This window comes from Alexandromys fortis, unplaced genomic scaffold (assembly GCF_014885135.2).
Source record: "Alexandromys fortis isolate MF-2015 unplaced genomic scaffold, M_Fortis_MF-2015_v1.1 scaffold_148, whole genome shotgun sequence".
Lineage (NCBI taxonomy): Eukaryota > Metazoa > Chordata > Mammalia > Rodentia > Cricetidae > Alexandromys > Alexandromys fortis.
This window is the reverse complement of record NW_026068019.1, coordinates 2,870,228-2,889,662: the sequence shown is the minus strand read 5'-3', so window position 1 is coordinate 2,889,662 and position 19,435 is coordinate 2,870,228. Positions and strand designations below refer to the sequence as shown.

General features: G+C 38.9%; 1 protein-coding gene across 11 annotated transcripts in view; it reads right to left on the bottom strand.

Moving 5' to 3' along the window:
• Birc6 (baculoviral IAP repeat containing 6) overlaps positions 1–19,435 on the bottom strand; it is a 189,692-nt gene that overhangs the window by 156,412 nt on the left and 13,845 nt on the right. For all 11 annotated transcript variants that reach the window (XR_007595527.1, XM_050162966.1, XM_050162964.1 and 8 more), the window contains exons 2-4: positions 12,380–12,561; positions 10,973–11,110; positions 2,227–2,420 (exon numbers count right to left, since the gene is read on the bottom strand). Coding sequence is in view for 10 of the 11 variants with exons in the window: in XM_050162966.1 (XP_050018923.1) it covers positions 2,227–2,420; positions 10,973–11,110; positions 12,380–12,561 (514 nt within the window). In the remaining variant the exon portion in view is untranslated. The remainder of the gene's footprint in view (positions 1–2,226; positions 2,421–10,972; positions 11,111–12,379; positions 12,562–19,435) is intronic.

Below are 19,435 nucleotides of genomic sequence, written 5' to 3'. Positions count from 1 at the left end.
CTTCAAATTCAGCCAGCCTCTGCCTGCAGGGATCAAAGGTGTATACCACTAAAACCAGAAACTCTAGTACATTTTAAAAACCATAATCAGTCTATAATCCCAGCACTCAGGAGGCTGAGGCAAGAGCATATGAGCTGGAACAGCCTAACTTGACTATCTAGAAAACAGAACAATAAAATCCTCACACTTTGATAGTAAAATTAAGCTATAATTTTTTTCTTTTTTTAAAGATTTATTTATTTATTTATACATACGTACATACATACAGTATCCTGCCTGCAGGCCAGAAGAGGGCACCAAATCTCTTTACAGGTGGTTGTGGGCCACCATGTGGTGGCTGGGAATTAAACTCAGGACCTCTGGAAGAGCAGTCAGTGCTCNCACCATGTGGTTGCTGGGAATTGAACTCAGGACCTTTGGAAGAGCAGGCAGTGCTCTTAACCACTGAGCCATCTCTCCAGCCCCAAATTAAGCTATAATTAAGGGTATCGGTGAATTTTTAAAGGACAATAACAAACTAAAGTCCAAGAAAATTCAATTAAGAAAAGACTTGCTCTTACAGCTACATAAATAGTAACTGAAGGGGGGGGGGGGGGGGCATGAAAAAATACACCAGAAAAAATGATTTCTACATAGATTCCAAAAACTAATTCATACCTAATGTTCAACAATATTACTCTAGGTTACTCAGAACTACATTCTCACTTTTAAGTGGCACATCAGTATCAGATCATGAAACAGTTGCCTAACACACATTGCACCCTTGGATCCAATTCCCAGCAATATACAGGAAGCACAGGAACCTGGGCACAGGCCTCAGAAACAAAGTAAAAAGTGAAGTTTATCTGATAAGCAGCTGCGTTACTACCCAGGACACAGATCCTCGGAGTCCATTAATAAATGTTTCCTTTTTTGAAGAAGAAGAAAAAAAAAAAAAAAAAAACCCTTTGGGGTTAGAAAAGTTTCATGTATAAGTTATATATGTATTTACAAGACAGGAGGTTGAAACCGTGTCTCATGTAGCCCAGGCTAGCCTCAACTCACTATGCCTACCAAGGTTTTTGTAGATTCATTATTAATGAAGTAACTTCAAGGCTCTCAAATTAGTACTTGAAGGTATTTTAGTACACCCAGAAGAAACATATGGCTGGATCTGGAACTACATAGATGACACGTCCCTTAGGTGTGTCTTTTAGACATTTCCAGAAGTTTGACTGAAGAGGAAAAACCATCCCTTAAGTTGGGAAGTACCATTCTAACCCTGCAGTTCCGGATGAATAAAAAGAAGAAACTAAGGTGAATACAGGCATTCATTTATCTCTGATTCCTGACTGTACATACAAAATCCTGCCCATCCCTTGCCCCTTGCCCTTGCATAGAAAGTGAATCACCCAATATAAATATGAAAATCAAAAAGTTAGACATGAGAGAAAATGTGAATACCCAATCAAAAACTATCAGGCTTTAAATTCCATTTTCACATTAATAAACTTTAGTACTTTCAATATCAAATATTTATTTATCAAGCTTTCATCAAACACATTATAAGCTTTAGTTTTACACAAAACATCTACTTAATAAATTTTAAAAAATTAGATGATAGAGGTATGATTTTTCACAGTACTGTTTAAATCTAGAGAAAACAGTGTAAGAAACTACTCCAAGAAATAGGGGGACAGGATTTTTTCTTTGAGAACTTCATAGGTGAATAGAGTGTATTTTAATCATACCTACTCCTCCATTCCCTTTGAAGAACTTTTTTAGGATATTTTTCACTGAGAATTTTGCAGCTAATTACACTGTATTTGATCATATTACCCCACTCCTCCATAAAAACAGTAAGCAATTTTAATTACTCACATTTGTATATAGCATTTTTCAGAATTCATCTCAAAAGTTAGTAGATTACTGGCAAAACATTACACACCCAATGCTGAGTGAATATTTGAGAAAATTTTAAGCCATTTTCTCAAATACTCACTCAGCATTGGAATCTTCAAAATACAGTCTTGCAATCCCCTTCCAGATACACATATTGAACAGTAGCTATCAGCTCACTACAACATTTATGTATAAATGAAAGTCTATGGGCAGTGGTGGCACATACCTTTAAATGAAAATCTGCTTTTTAAAACATTCTGATTATAATAAGATTTGCAGTACTTTTCGGTTAACCCTAAATCTAGGAATTCAATCTCAGTATATCCTGAGGAGCAAGGGTCCTACCTGTCTACAGAGCGGCCTGGCCCCACACCAAGTTCTGGGCGTGCACTGGGTAAGAGGTAAGACAATCTGTCCATCACTGAGGACGCCACAGGTAAGGCAGCAACATTTTGATTTATTTTCTTGAGTTCATTTACAATGGCACTGGCAATAGACTTCAATACATGATGAGGAAGATGAAATGTAACTGTGGCCCACTGAAAGAAAACAGAAATATAAGCAAAGAGATACTTCTAAACAGTTTTAACCAAAACCTTACCTTGACCTGATCAATTAAAGAGCTATGTATGTATCGCTATTGTGAATAATACCATTAGTTTATTGTTTACAGCAAGAATTTGCCATTAAGTAAAAAACTAAACCTTTTTTTTTTTTTAAATTACCAAGGTACAGAGAAGCAAGCCAGGTCTCCATCATGAGTGAATAAAGTATGGTATGTGGGTGAGTGAACAAGTACATGCAGTAGAATATTGCAAAGCCTTTTAAAAGATAACAACTCCAAGCCGGGTGGTGGTGGCGCACGACTTTAATCCCAGCACTCAGGAGGAAGAGGCAGGAGGATCTCTGTGAGTTCGAGGCCACCCTGGTCTTCAAGAGCTAGTTCCAGGAAGGCTCTAAAACTACAGTGAAACCCTGTCTCGGAAAAAAAAAAAAAAAATAACAACTCCATTCATAACAATATGAATAAAAATGAATTGAACTTCAATAGGCCAGGAAAAGGAAGACAAGTATAAATGATACCACTTACATGTAAAGTTTATACTCTGTAACTCACAGAACCAAAGATTAAAATGACTGTTACTAGAGCTGATGTAGGAGTATGGGATGGGATGCTGGTTAAAAGTACAAAGTAGCAGAAAACAGATGTGATGAACTAGCTGGTGATCATCTATTTAGCAACCTATTATTTCAATAATACTATTATACAGTATGCTGGCCACAGATAACAACAACCTACTGTTGGTTTCAAATATTCTCACAAGGAAGAAATAACTATAAAATGGTAAAGATATAATGTCTCATTTTATTAAATCTCTCTACAATATGAACATATATCAAAATATCACATTTCATCTCATAAATACATAGTTATTTAATTTTTTGTTTGTTTTTTCTGTTTTATTTTGTTTTTTTGAGACAGGATCTCTCTACAAAGCCCTCTCCTGTAACTCACTATATAGACAAGGCTAGCTTAGAACTCACAGAGATCCACCTGTAAAGGTATGTGTCACTACACTCAGTATGTTGAATTTTTATTTAATACACTCAGAAGGCAGACAGAGGCAGATCTCCATGTGTCTGTAGCCATTCTGTTCTACATAAAGAGTTATAGGGCAGCCAGGGCTACAAAGAAAGACCCTGTCTCAAAAGAAAAAGGAAAAGAAAAGAAAAAAAAGAGTAAAACAAATCTTTTTAAAACTATTAACATGCGAACAATGAGGGCTGATGAGAAGCCAAGGACAATGGCACAGGGTTTTGATCCTGCTTCATGTTCTGGCTTTGTGGGAGCCTAGCCAGTTTGGATGTTCACCTTCCTAGACATGGACGGAGGGGGGAGGACCTTGGACTTTCCACAGGGCAGGGAACCATGACTGCTCTTTGAACTGGAGAGGGAGGGGGAGAGGAGTAGGGGGAGGAGAGAAGGGTGGGAGGAGGGGGAGGGAAATGGGAGGCTGGGAGGAGGTGGAAACTTTTTTTCCTTTTCTCAATAAAAAAAATTAAAAAAAAACAATAAAACTATTAACATTATTCAATATTATTGCTAAACAAGTTACACTAGTGGAAAACAAAGGGACAAAGGAGAGATAGACTCTGAAAGTTCCAACTATATTTTCCCAGAGAAATAAATCTATATATTAATTTCATCTTCATATTCTGCCCCCAGATCACATTAAAACTGTCACCATTTAGTCCAGTACACACTAGGCATGATAGCATAATACTATTGAGCTATATAACTAAATAACTTTCATAGTAAAAATATATTTAAATTGAAAAAAGGAATGTAGACTGGGGTTATAGCTCAATGGATGGGTGCTAGGCTAGTGCACAAAAATTCCTAGTTTCAATTCCCAGCACTACAAAATGGGGAAGATGACTCCACAGGAACCGGCACTAACCATGGGAGTTTAGATCCCCAGAAGTTCATATAAATGCTAGGTAGGCCTGCCTCTAAGTTCAGTCTGGGAAGGCAGAGCCAGGAATCCCCAGAGCAAGCAGACTTGCAATCCTAATCATAAGGGTGAGATCTGGGTTTACTAAGACCCTACTTCAATTTATAAAGCGGAAGGAAGAATGGCGTAAATGATTAATGATATCAACCACAAGCTTCCGTATGTGTGAGCACACACATATACACATCATATACAAAAAGGGGAAAAGAAAAAAATAAAATGAAAATCTCTTACCTAGTTTCTAAACTTAACCATTAGATGAGATGTCTACTCATTGAAGGGTCTTCAGCATCAAAGCACAAAAAAAAAAAAAAAAACATATCTGACTTCCACTTGGAAAAAGGTCCTACAATGGAATTCCAACTATATACTGTAAATTATAAAGGTTTTCCCCCCAGAAGGACCTATGGGCATTCACTACACGTGATATTCATGGGATGGAGTGAGGCACTCTATCAAGGACTATAAGAAAGCAGAAATGGGAGACACCTAGGACAGGACAGAGAGGGCCTGTGAAAACAAGTTCCACCTGGAGCAGAAGCCAGGAGCAAATCCAGTCCTGGAAGCCAATCCAGTCCTGGGACACTGGCAGACCAGGACTGAGCCAATGACCTGACTCAAGAATCTGCAATCTCCACTGGAACTGGAGTGGGACTGAACCAGCTACCTAGGGCAGAGAGAGAACAAGCTCTACCAGGAGCAGAAACCAGGAACAAACCCAGTCCCAGGACATGGGCGGATGAGGACTGAGCGAGCAACCAGATCCAGAGTCAGCAATCTCCACAAGAACGGGTCCAACTCCAAGCCAGGGACTTCTGCAGGAGATCCAGACCAGGATTTACAGAAACAGATCAAAGCCACCAGCCTAGTCCGAGGTAGGCCTGAGACAGCAAACTCCAAGGGAGCAGAGCAAAGCACAGGAGCACTGAGCTATCTCCAGAAATAGGGTAACTAGAACTGAGACACTGACCGTACCACGAGGAACAACCATTTGAGCTTTGGATTCACTGGCACCTAGAAGATTATTCAACAGAATCTCAGATAGTCCCAACCACACCTATTAGAGGAAAAGATGAATAGAAAAGGTAAGATCACATGTTACACCACAAAGAGCAACACAATACCAGTAAAACCTAAAGACCCTACAAAAGCAAGACCTGAACAACCAAATATGGATGAACCAGAAGAAAATGATCTAAAAAATAACCTCAAGAGAATGTTTGAAATTCTTAAAGATGAAATGAGAAAAAGGAAACAAAAAATTGGAAGATAATGAACAGAGAAATAAGGGAACTAACAGATGTTATGACTCAAATGGACTTAACAGACATCTACAGAATATTCCATCCAAACAGAAAATATACCTTCTCAGCACTTCATGGAACCTTCTCAAAAATTGACCACATACTCTGTAACAAAACAAACCTCAACAAATACAAACAAATTGGAATAACCCAATGTACCTTATCAGATAGTTTAAAACTAGAAGTCAACAGCAATACCAATTCCAGAAAACCCACAAACACGTGGAAATTAAACAATGCTCACCTGAATCATCAATGGGTAAAGGAAAAAATAAAGGAGGAAATTAAAGACTTCCTAAAATTCAATGAAATTGACCACACAACAAACCCAAATTTATGGGACACAATGAAAGCAATGATAAGAGGAAAGTTCATAGCACTAAATGCCTACATACAGAAGCTGGAAAAACCCCACACTAGTGAATTAACAGAACATTTGAGAACTTTAGAACAAAAAGAAGCAAACTCACCTAAGAGAACTAGACAGCAGGAAATAATCAAATTGAGAGCTAAAATCAACAAAGAAATAAAATAGAAACAAAGAAAACAATACAAAGAATCAATGAGACAAAGAGTTGGTTCTTCCAGAAAAAAATCAACAAAATAGACAAACCTTTATCCAAACTAATGAAAAGGCAGAGAATGTTCATATTAACAAAATCAGAAATGAAAAAGTGGAACATAACAACAGACATGGAAGAAATACAGAGGATCATCAAGTCATATTTTGAAAACCTGTACTCCACAAAATTGGAAAACATAAAGGAAATGGACAACTTTCTGGATGAAGGTCACTTACAAAAATTAAATCAAGACCAGATAAGCAAATTAAACAAACCTATAACTGCTGAAGAAATAGAAACAGTCATCAAAAGTCTCCCAACCAAAAAAAGCCCAGGACCAGATGGTTTCAGCTCAGAATTAATACCAATACTCCTCAAATTATTCCACACAATAGAAACAGAGGGAACATTGTCAAACTCTTTTTATGAGGCTATAAATACCCTGATACTCAAACCACAGTAAGATAATACTAAGAAAGAGAATTACAGACCAATCTCATTCATGAACATTGATGCAAAAATACTAAATAAAATACTGGCAAATCAAATCCAAGAACACATCAGAACCATCATCCACCATGATCAAGTCGGCTTCATCCCACAGATTCAGGGATGGTCAACATACGAAAATCTGTCAATGTAATCCACCATATAAACAAGCTGAAAAATAAATACCACATGATCATCTATCTCATTAGATGCCGAAAAAGCATCTGACAAAATACAACATCCCTTCATGATGAAGGTCTTAGAGAGAGCAGGGATACAAGGAACATACCTAAACATAATTAAGGCAATATACAGCAAGCCAACAGCCAACATCGAACTAAATGGAGAGAAACTCCCAGCGATCCCACTGAAATCAGGAACAAGACAAGGCTGCCCACTCTCTCCATAACTATTCAATATAGTTCTTGAGGTCCTAACTAGAGCAATAAGACACCAAAGGGAGATCAAGGGGATACAAATTGAAAAAGAAACTCTCACTGTTTGCTGATGATATGATAGTTTACATAAGTGATCCCAAAAATTCTACAAAGAACTTCTACAACATAACATAAACACTTTCAGCAATGTAGCAGGATACAAAATTAACTCAAAAAAATCACTAGCCCTCCTGTACACAGATGATAAAAGGGCTGAGGAAGAAACCAGAGAATCAACACCCTTCACAATAGCCACAAATAGCATAAAATATCTCGGAGTAACTCTAACCAAACAAGTGGAAGACTTATATGACAAGAACTTTAAATCTTTGAAGAAAGAAACTGAAGACACCAATGGAAAGGTCTCCCATGCTCTTGGGTAGGCAGAATTGACATAGTAAAAATGGCAATCTTACCAAAAGCAATCTACAGATTCAACACAATGCTCATCAAAATCCCAGCAAAATTCCTCAAAGACCTCAAAAGAACACTACTCAACTTCATATGGAAAAGCAAAACCCTGGGTAGTCAAAACAATCCTGGGCGATAAAAGAACTTCGGGAGGCATCACAATCCCTAACTTCAAACTCTACTACAGAGCTACAGTACTGAAAACAGCCTGGTATTGGCTTAAGAACAGACAGGAGGACCAATGGAACCAAATAGAAGACCGGGATATCAATCCACACATCTTTGAACACCTGATCTTTGATAAAGAAGCAAAAAAAATATTAAATGGAAAAAAGAAAGCATATTTAACAAGTGGTGCTGGCACAACTGGATATCAACATGTAGAAGAATGAAAATAGACCCATATCTATCTCCATTGCACAAAACTCAAGTCCAAATGGATCAAAGACCTCAACATAAAGCCAGCCACACTGAACCTTATAGAAAAGTGGGAAATACACTTAAACGCATTGGCACAGGGAACCACTTCCTAAATAAAAAGAACCCCACCAGCACAGACACTGAGAGAAACAATTAATAAATGGGACCTCCTAAAACTGAAAAGCTTCTGTAAAGCAAAGGACACAGTCAACAAGACAAAACGACAGCCTAAGAATGGGAAAAGATCTTCACTAACCCCACATCAGACAGAGATCTGATCTCCAAAATATACAAAGAACTCAAGAAATTGGACACCAAAAGATCACATAATCCAATTAAAAAAAAAAATGGAGTACAGACCTAAACAGAAAACTCTCAACAGAGGAATCTAAAATGGCTGAAAAATACTTAAGGAAATGTTCAACATAAGAATGTCATCAGAGAAATGCAAATCAAAACAACTCTGAGATTCCATCTTACACCTGTAAGAATGGCCAAGATCAAAAACACTGATGACAACTTATGCTGGAGAGGTTGTGGGGAAAAGGGAACACTTCTGTATTGCTGGTGGGAATGCAAGCTGATACAACCCCTTTGGATGTCAGTGTGGCGATATCTCAGAAAATTAGGAAACATCCTTCCTCAAGACCTAGTAATACCACTTTTGGGTATATATCCAAAGGATGCTCAATCGTGCTACAAGGACATGTGCTCAACTATGTTCATAGCAGGTTTGTTTGTCACAGCCAGAACCTGGAAACAACCTAAATGCCCCTTGACTGAAGAATGGATAAGGAAAATGTGGTATACAATGGAGTACTACACAACAGAAAAAAATAACAACAGCTTGAATTTTGCAGGAAAATGGATGGAGTTAGAAAACATTATTTTGAGCAAGGTAACCCAGACCCAGAAAGACAATTATCACATGTACTCACTCATAGGTGGTTTTTAATCATAAAGCAAAGAAAGCCAGCCTACAAACCACAATTCCAGAGAACTTGGACAACAATGCAGACACTAAGAGAGACTTACATAAATCTAATATACATGGGAAGTAGAAAGTAGAAAAAGACAAGAGCTCCTGAGTAAATTGGGAGCATGAGGACCATGAGGGGGGAGGCGGGGGTGGGGAGAGCAGAGAAAAATGTAGAACTCAATAAATAGCAATAAAAGAATGTATTAAAAAAATTTTTTTTAGGGCTGGAGAGATGGCTCAGAGGTTAAGAGCATTGTCTGCTCTTCCAAAGGTCCTGAGTTCAATTCCCAGCAACCACATGGTGACTCACAACCGTCTGTGATGGGGTCTGGTGCCCTCTTCTGGCCTGCAGGCATACATACACACAGAATATTGTATACATAATAAATAAATATTTAAAAAAATTTTTTTAAAACAAAAAAAGCAGAAATGAACATCATGAGGTCACTAACATGAAAACTAGTGATTATCATGTGATCAATGACTTTCTAGTACAAAACTATCTCTGAAAAGTGTAGGTCCACCAATCCACATCAGACTATTTTCTCAGGTTCCTGAAGACATAAGTGGAAGAGAAATGGCACAAGCCTAGTGAGAAATTATCCACAATAATGATGTTCCCATGTGAGGACCATTAAGACAGGAAAGACTTTTCTAAAAGCCCCTGAATATTTCATGCCTACAAAAGTATTTAACCAAAACAATACTTAGTCCTAAGGAAGTTTCTGAGATTAACAACTACTTTAGAAACTTGAAAAGTAACTAACCATCTCAGCATCACTTAGTCCCCTGTGTTGGCCTTTGTACAATGTCAATAATCTTGAAGAATGACTGTGGATTATAAAAAGATGTGGTTGTACACATCTTTAATGCCAGCACTCAGGAGTCAGAGGCAGAAGGATCTCCACCAGTCTGGTCTACAGAGTTCCAGGACAGTCAGGGCTACACAGAGAAACCCTGTCTCAAAAGAAAGAAAAAGAAAACAAGGAAGTCAAAGGGAAAAGTCTACACACAATCTCAAGAGAAGCAGGAGAGGAAATAAAATATGAGTCATCTTTCTCCACAGCCTTTCCAATAGTGCTTTAAGAAATCTATATGTAAGATGCCAGGCAAGAAATGGAAGCTATGCACAAGCCCAACCACATAAATTTCTTCACCAAGACTAACCAGGCCACCAGCTATTTTATAGGGGAGAGAGCCAGTTAGCCAGGTTGACTAACCTAAACTAGATCAATTCAGCCAGATTGAGAAGCAATCTGTTTCACTGTAACAGATGCATATTGTACCTGTTCAGTTCACAATGCTTCTTCCATAATATCATATGGTATGGAGAACAACAGAACATCTTCTGTACCACGTTGGTATTCTAGACTTCACCTCTGACCAAGGAAAGCATTTCAAAGAAGAAAAAGTAAAGTTCCAGCAATGGGCTCTTGCCCATGACATTCATTGTCTTACCATGGTATCCTCCAGAAAGAGGTGGCCTAAGAAAAAAGGTAATCTACAATACAGCATCACTACTAGCTAATACTAACTACAGTAATACCCCCGAAAGGTCAGAAGTCTTCATCGGAGGACTCTAATCACAGACTCATAACACAAATGAGACACAACAGTGTATTCCAACAGGCAAACTATTTAACAGAGCTAATCATAGACTTTTCTTCTTCTTTTCTATGCTTTAAGCTATGTAGCTCATTTTGCCACAGAAGAATATTACACCAAGAACATAATAGTTCCACCAAAATGGTTACTGAGACTGCTGCTTAGCAATTTTAAGTTGCTTCTGCTATCAAATGAACAGGCAAAGAACACCACAGAACCACTGAAATCTCAACTTTATCATGTACTCATATATCTCTCGTAAAAAAAGACAGAAAAGGCTAGTTAGAACATTTCTAGAGGAGGAGGGCAGGAAAGCAAAAGGACGAAGCTTAGTCTACCACAGCCCCAAATGCATTTTAATTCTTACCTTAGCAACTTTATGGTTTGCTGCGGTCTCATGAGATGTATTTTTTAAGCCATCTTTCAGTTGTGTGATGAACAAATCATAACCCTCTGTACTAGAAACATCTACCTTTTCTATACATGCTGATAAGAGCTGCTGTGCCTAATGATTAAAAAGAAACAGAAAATTAAACACAATAAAACAATCAGATTTCCTTCAGCTAGTGTGTGATAGTTTTAACTATACAAAGCTTAGCCTTATAATTAATTTTATATAAACCAAGTTAACCATTTAGATAGGGTAAAGCAATGTATTCAATGTGGTAGCCAGAGGGCAATAAATCAATACAACAGTAACCATAAATTAAACAAAAAATAATAATAAACATGCTGAAACTATGAGCAAAAGTAAAACATCAAGTAAACTTTTAAACAGAAATACAAGATTCTTCAGTAAGCACAAAGTACTCACAGTACACAAAGCTATTAAACAAATAATACAAAAGCCCTCAGCAATGCTATTCATAAAGTAAAAAACAAGGTCAAATATGTTGGCACAAACTATAATCCCAGCACTCTAGAGGCAGAGGCAGATAGATCTCTCTGAGTTTCAGGACAACCAGGACTATGGATAAGTTTGTGTCTCAAAAGACCAACTAAGTAGAGAGCCAAGTATGATGGCACATGCCTATCTTCCAACATTTGAGAGGTGGAGGCAGATGGATCAAGAGTTAGAAGTCATTCTTGACTACAGTGTAAGCTGGAAGTCAGCCTGGACTACATGAGATGCTATCTCAAAAATTACTAATCTCTTTCTGAAGCTTGGTATGCCATGTAACTAAATTGTGAATATGAAAGGGGTTTGGAAGGGATGAAAAGGGGAAAAAGAACAGAAGGATAGAGGAAAAGGTGGGAGAGGGGGGTACTAGGGAGAAGAAGAGACAGCCAGAATGAACACAAATAAGAGAGAAAGGAGGAGAGGAAAAGTGTGAGGATAAAGAAAAGATAGCTGGTCTCCTATACTTGGAAATGATGGGACTTGGAGCAACTATCTACAATTCACCAGCCAAGTATTGAAGCTGGCAGAGAGGGCTCTACATCACGCCTTGGGCTGTTACTACCCATAAGTCATCTTGTTTATTGATTCACTGTATTTTGGAGTCTTTGTCACAGCTGTTTATCACGTGCTAAATTACAGTTCACACCTAAAGCACCACTTCAACAAACACCAATTAATTATGCAGAGAACGATAGGTATTTAAAAGGGTGGTTCATGACTCAATTCTTTGTTTTTATGGGTGTAACTATACAATGTCCTTTAAGCACCACTTATAAACAATGTCCTAAAGGACAATGTAATTTCACTTAACACTCAAAGGTCAGAGGTTACCTTGTGCAAAGGCACCCAGTGTACTTGTTTCTTTCTACTTACCTCGGTGACAGGAAGTTCGAGCTGAACCACATCATCCTGCTTTGAAACTGGAGTTTGCAGAGCAGTGTCTAACAACAGGATTCCATTAAGGTCCTTCCTACAACCTACTGCATAATCATCCACAAATATAACTTTATCCACAGCAGAAATATACTGACATTTCACCTGTCCACCTGGTTTAGCTGTTAAAAGAACAAAAAATCAACAATTAAGATTTTAAGACCAACAATTCACAAAAAATATGTTCACATATCAATTAAATATGACACACAATTCTAGGTAAAATGCTGAATTGGAAAGAAGTCTATTAAGACCATGATTAGAGCAGACTGGAGTATGAACTATAAAGCCAGTCTCAATAGTAAACTGATTAAAACTCAGTAGCAACATAGCTACATACAGAGAAGCATGGCGGCACACACCTGCAATCCAGCACACAAGAGGCTAAGGCAGAAACACAAGTTAAGGCAGTCTATTCCACAAAACTGAAACACTACACCAAAGTGGAAGGGGGACCTAAGTACATCTACATGGGACAAAGAGCAAATGTGGTAAATACCTTAAAGTGATAAAACTGAGAAAACGGGGCTGTAGGAAAATTATTTTCGCCATACTATTCTTTTTTTTTTATTGTGTATACAATATTCTGTCTGTGTGTATGCCTGCAGGCCAGAAGAGGGCACCAGATCTCATTACAGATGGTTGTGAGCCACCATGTGGTTGCTGGGAATTGAACTCAGGACCTTTGGAAGAACAGGCAATGCTCTTAACCACTGAGCCATCTCTCCAGCCCCTCACCATACTATTCTTACATACTATTCTTTATTCTTTTCCCCTGAAGGAACAGGGGTAGAAACAGTAACCTGCAGGCACAGATTCAACCAGATACCAGAAATTTCTCAGAATCATGTCAGAGACTATCCTTATTCCCAAATAATAGATTTGACCCCTTGTCAATATCTTAAAACCATTATGTGCAAAGATATGCTTCTTGGCTCTTATCCATCCCATTATGTTCTGTGTGTGTCTTTACAACAGCATCACACTGTTTTTATTTGCAGTTCTAAGGACTCAATCCAGTACTTGTGCATACCATTTAAGCCCTGTACTATTTACTGAGCCATGTCTCCTTCCTCAGTACCACACTGTTTTAATTACTGTAGCTTTGCAGTTTATTCTTGAAATCAGGAAATATAAATCTATCAATCCCCAAGTACTGACTGAGCTGTATCCCTACCCCATTTTTGTCTTTTTCAAGATTGCCTTGAATATTCAAGGTCCCTTGAGATCCTATATGAATTTTAAGCTACATTTTTTTCTGTTTCTAAAAGAAAGAGTCATTGTGATTTTAACAATTGTAATGAAGATACAGATCACTGTGGAAGGTACTAAAATCTGGATATTAAATACCTCTAAAGGTCCAGTATAGACTTAGCTTCCAATGAAGGGAAATTAGGAGATGGTAGTACCTTATGATTGTGGAACCACCATCCTCATCAGGCCCTTGATGGAGACTGTGAAACTTCCTTTTCTTTATGCCTCAGTCAAGAAAACAGTTCTGGCTCCATCAGTTCTGTTCCATTAGACCCAAACACTAAAACCTCTAAAACTAGCTAGGCAGTGGTGGCACACACCTTTTAATCCCAGTACTGGGGAGGAAGAGACAGGTGGACCTCTGTGAGTTCAAGGCCAGCCTAGTCTACAGAGTGAGTTCCAGGAGAGTCAGGACTAGAGAAAACTCACCTCTAAAAATCAAAAACTTAAAAAAATAAAACCTCTAAAACTTACTAAATAAACCTTTTTACTTTTTAAGTTGGTTGGCTCAGGTATTTGTTATATTGTCAGAAAGCTGACTAAGTAGCAGGTAATGTAAACATCTTCACAATATACAGACAAAGAAGTGCTAACAAGGACATCAAGAGAATAGAACTTATTATTTCTAATGGAAATGCAACATGACACAGTCACAATATTGGCAGCTTTTTTAAAAAAAGTTAAGTATGCATTTACTAAAATGCCTCTGGAGACAGAAACTTATATCCACACAATAACTTGTATTCAGATGTTTATGATAGCACTATTCATAAACACCAAACAATGAAAATACACAAATATGAGCCAGGCGGTGGTGGTACATGCCTTTTAATCACATACTCGGGAGGCAAAGACAATCAAATCTCTATGAGTTCAAGGCCAGCCCGACAGGCAGAGCTGTTAAACAGAGAGACCCTGTCTCAAAAAAACAAAACAAAACAGGAAATAACCAAATATGCTTCAAAGTGGCTAGCTTAAATAAATGGTAAATAACAATAAAATATTATTCAAAATTAAAATCCTAGAAGAGATACACATAACAACTTTAATGAATCCCAAGAGTATGCTAACACAAGAATCCAGCATCAAAAAGTTTACATACTGGGCTAACATGATAGTGCAATGATAAGAGAGCTCACCTACTATATGCCCAGGCCTGGGTTTAATCCTCAGCACTACCACCCAAAAAAAAAAAGGAAGGAAGGAAGGAAGGAAGGAAGGAAGGAAGGAAGGAAGGCAGGCAGGCAGGCAGGAAACACAAAACTATAATACTTCATTCAATTTGCAACCCTGGCTAAGCTCAAACTCCCAGCAATCCCCTTCTGTCTCAACCTCCCCACAGACATGAGCCACCCCCACCCAGTTGAGAAAGTTTTCGAAGTATAATCACTACTAAAAATGTTCCACTGACAGTATTCATTCTAAGACAGTATTTCTCCCTGCAAGGGAACATGGGTCTTTTGTTATGTTCACTCTGTCACAGTTAAATCTCTCAACACCTCACACTGTCCAGGCTAAAGCACAAATGAGGACTAACATCTTTATCTGAGACGTCATTTTGAAAAGAGCATAATGATGGGAACAGGAGCAGCGGAAGTATCTAGGGAACTTTCTCTCTGCCTTCTGCTGCAGGAGCTAGATGAACCTTGACTTGGACTGCCTTAAACTAAGGGCTACATGAGGAATGGTAAAGGGTCTGTGTGGCATTCTGGGGATCCGTGTTATCTATATTAAGTCCCAAACAGTATTTCAGACATGAGCTGCAAATAGAAATCCACATGGGCATACTCTAAATAGAACTGTGCTGATCTGCAGCCGAGTTACTTCTCACACTGACAACTTTGTGGCAATTTATTTACAGCTGGTTAAGGATTCACTGAACAACATCAGGATACAGAAGTTAGTATTCACATTTTGCTTTAGGCACCTAACAAAGCGATCTAACACCTTATTCCATACCAATTTAAATGTTCTTTGTGGCATTTATCATCACCTGATATACCATACTACCATACGGCACCCCCACCCCTCAGCATACCAATACAGTGCCGCTGCCACCCCCTCTCTCCATGGGTCTAAGAAAGCTCTTCGCACTAAGCCATGAACTGTAGGAAAAGCAAGTACTATAATGACTATATCCCCAAGACTTCACATTCAATGTCTTTTAATAAGCCAACTATTCTGCATGATTTAAAACTTTTTAATATACTACACTAAACTCAAATGAGGTGAAGTTCATTTCTAATACACTGTGAAACATGCATACTTTTAGGAATGACATTAGCCCACATTTGCAATGCTCTCTTATCTTTTCTTCCTTCCTCCCTCCAGTCCCGAGTATGAGGTCATTCTCTTCAGCAATAGTGATATTTTGATTCAGAGAAAAGGAAAACGAAACAAAAAACTATCAGAAGACTTAGCTAACTCAAAACTCAATCAAGAGTAATAAAGACAAAAAAAAAAAAAAAAAGCCAAGCTGTGGTGGTGCACACTCAGGAGTCAGAGGTAGGTGGATCTCTGTGAGTTTCGAGGTCAGCCTGGTCTACAAGATCTAGTTCCAGAACAGGCTCCAAAGCTACAGAGAAACCCTGTGGGGGGGAGGAGGGAAAGAAGCCAGGAAGGGGTGGTACACACATGTAATTCCAGCACTCGAGAAGCTGAGGCAGGAGGAACATAACTTTGAAAAGAGCCTGTGCTACATACACAGCAAGACCCTACATCATAAACAACTAAATAAACATATGGACTGTGAATATAACTATTTGGCAAGGGAGTAGCAGAGTGCTTGCCAGGCCCCAGATACAACCAATGCCCAGTACCACAAAAATGAGTAACAAACAAAAATTAAAAATAAGAAAACATCTTAGCCATATAGCCTGCTGCTTACAGACATATTTCATATACAGTCACTATATACAATTTTTAATATAGGACATATTTTAGTAACAAAAGTTTGGGAAGCTTTTCTAAAAGAAAAAAGAAATGTTGAAGGATAAATTAAATTCACATAAAAAACAGGGTATAGCTCAGTTAATAGAATGTTTACCTAGGATACAAAAAGCTACAGATCCAACTGCCAGCACCCCATGAGCAGGACATAGTAGCAACCACCAGTAATCTCAACACTGAAGAGGTGGAAGGAAGCAAGAGGATTAGAAGTGAGGACAGTGTGGGCTATATAAAACTCTGCCTTGCCGGGCAGTGGTGGCGCACGCCTTTAATCCCAGCACTCGGGAGGCAGAGGCAGGCGGATCCCTGTGAGTTCGAGGCCAGCCTGGTCTACAAGAGCTAGTTCCAGGACAGGAACCAAAAGCTACAGAGAAAACCTGTCTCGAAAATAAAAAAATTAAAAAAACCTCTGCCTTAAAGAAAAACTGTCATTTACCCTAAATGTACCAAATAAATTTGGTCACTTAAGGTCACATGTTCAAAGATGAACTCTAAAAATATAATTAAAAAGAAATCTAAACTATTCTGCCTATTACCAACCCCCTTTCGTTCCCCCCTTTCCTGTAGGCCTGTTGCCCTTCCCCCAACCAACTACATAAAAGGCACTCTGTATCTATTTATTTATGTAATTGGTGGGTGACAGAGGCTTCTCCCAAACAGAGGGCCTTTGGCTCATTGTGGTGGGGGAGGGGTGGGAGTCTTTGGGGCAGAAGTGGAGACCTAGTCTTCTGACCAGCTCCTCTGGCTCCTTTCTAACTGCCATCATCACCTCCCAAACCCAAGGCTACACTAGGACAAGATGGCCACCCTACCTTGTAAAGGCATGACTGGCTCAGCCCTTTCTGCTGTGGTGTCCCTCACCTACTTGCTTGGGGAATGGTAGAGAGGTGTGGTAAGTAGTGGACCAGGGAGATCAAGTGACATCCAAACATGCCTATCAAGGAAGCCCCCATTTTGGTTGTCTGAACTCCTGTGTTAGTAGCCCTCCTGGCCCTTCTCAACCCCTCCTTGCCTACTCTCATGATATCATTGCTTTTTACTCCAATCTTCTTATTCAGTGTACAATGGGCTTCTTTTAAGGCAAAATCTTGTGACATGTCAATCTAAAGTAACATTAAAAAAAAAATAAAAACTGAAAAAAGCTAGGTTGTGGTGGCATACACCATCAATCCCAGCACTTGGAAGGCAGAGACAGGTGGGCCTCTTAATTCCAGGTCAGCCTGGTCTACATAATGAGTTCTAGGACAGTCAGAGCTACACAGAGAAACCCCGTCTCAAAAAGCAAAACCCCAGGGGGAGGAGGGGTGTAACGTTAAAATTACTGAAAAGCAGTATTTTCTCAATTTACACTAAAGCACTGCTCCTATCATAATAGTACATTGACTTTTTTACCTTTAACTAAGAGGTTTGGGCCTTAAAATATGAGAACCTCAGACCAGTGCTGGCGCACACCTTTAATCCCAGTGCTCGGAAGGCAGAGGCAAGCAGATCTCTGTGTTAGCCTGAACTACAGAGCGAGCGAGTTCCAGGACAGCCAGGACTGTTACACAACACAGAGAAATAAGAAACCTTGTCTCAAAAAAAAAAATATTATATGTGTGTGTGTATATATACGTATACACATATCTATACAAATACACATATATATGTATATGAGAACCACCACTGGTAGTGCTACACCTCCAATCCTGGCACTCTGAAGACAGAGACAGGAGAATCTTGGTGTGTTTGAGGCTAGTCTAATCTACATAAAATTCCAAGACAGCCAGGGTTATGTAGAAAGACCACCGCCCCCACCCGACCCCCCAAAAATGGAAAATAATGAGAACCACAGGGCATTTCCCTTATGGGTGAGGCCTGGTGTGTATACATGTTTCTGTGTGTCTGTACACTGTGCATACCACAACCTAGGCCCTCACTCCTCCCTTTTTCATGCCTTGCACATACTCAATACCACACTGCTTGGTACAAATACTATATATAACTTCATTTCTTGCTTCAACTCTTGCTCATTGTGTTCTCACTACACCTCTCTAACTCCTAACCTTCAAATTTCAACTGAGGCATTACCTCTTCGATTCAAAGAAAACACACCAATATTGGAAAGGAGATGTGAGTTCTAGGCCAGCCTGGTCTAAAAGAGCTAGTTCCAGGATAGGCTCCAAAGCTACAGAGAAAGCCTGTCTCAGGGGGAAAGAAAAAAAAAGGTTGGGAAGGAGGTTCCAAAGGCATATTATCAACCCCATTTGAACATTTGCTGAACTGAGGTGTATCATTTTTTTAACACCAATACAAATAATAGTGCTTACTGAGTATGAACAGCCGGCCAAGAAATGTCATAAACGTACCATGAATTTAATCTTTCCAATAAGCCTAATGAGTTAAGTATTACTTATGGACCACTCAAAGAAGGTCAACATGTTACCTAAGGTTCAAGCCACTACACAAAAAAACGACACCAGAGCCAAAATCCCTAACTACCAGACTAGGTTTCCAGTAAACACCAATCAATGCCTTCCACATCTTCATACTCTAACTTTGAATCAACTTCTTTCTTTCCTTCTATCTTTTCCTTTTGTTTCTTTAGTACCCTAAAGGTGGACCTAGTATGTTTCATGCATGTTAAGAAAGCTCTCAAGCCGGACAGTGGTGGCGCACGCCTTTAATCCCAGCACTCGGGAGGCAGAGGCAGGCGGATCTCTGTGAGTTCGAGACCAGCCTGGTCTACAGAGCTAGTTCCAGGACAGGCTCTAAAGCCACAGAGAAACCCTGTCTCGAAAAACCAAAAAAAAA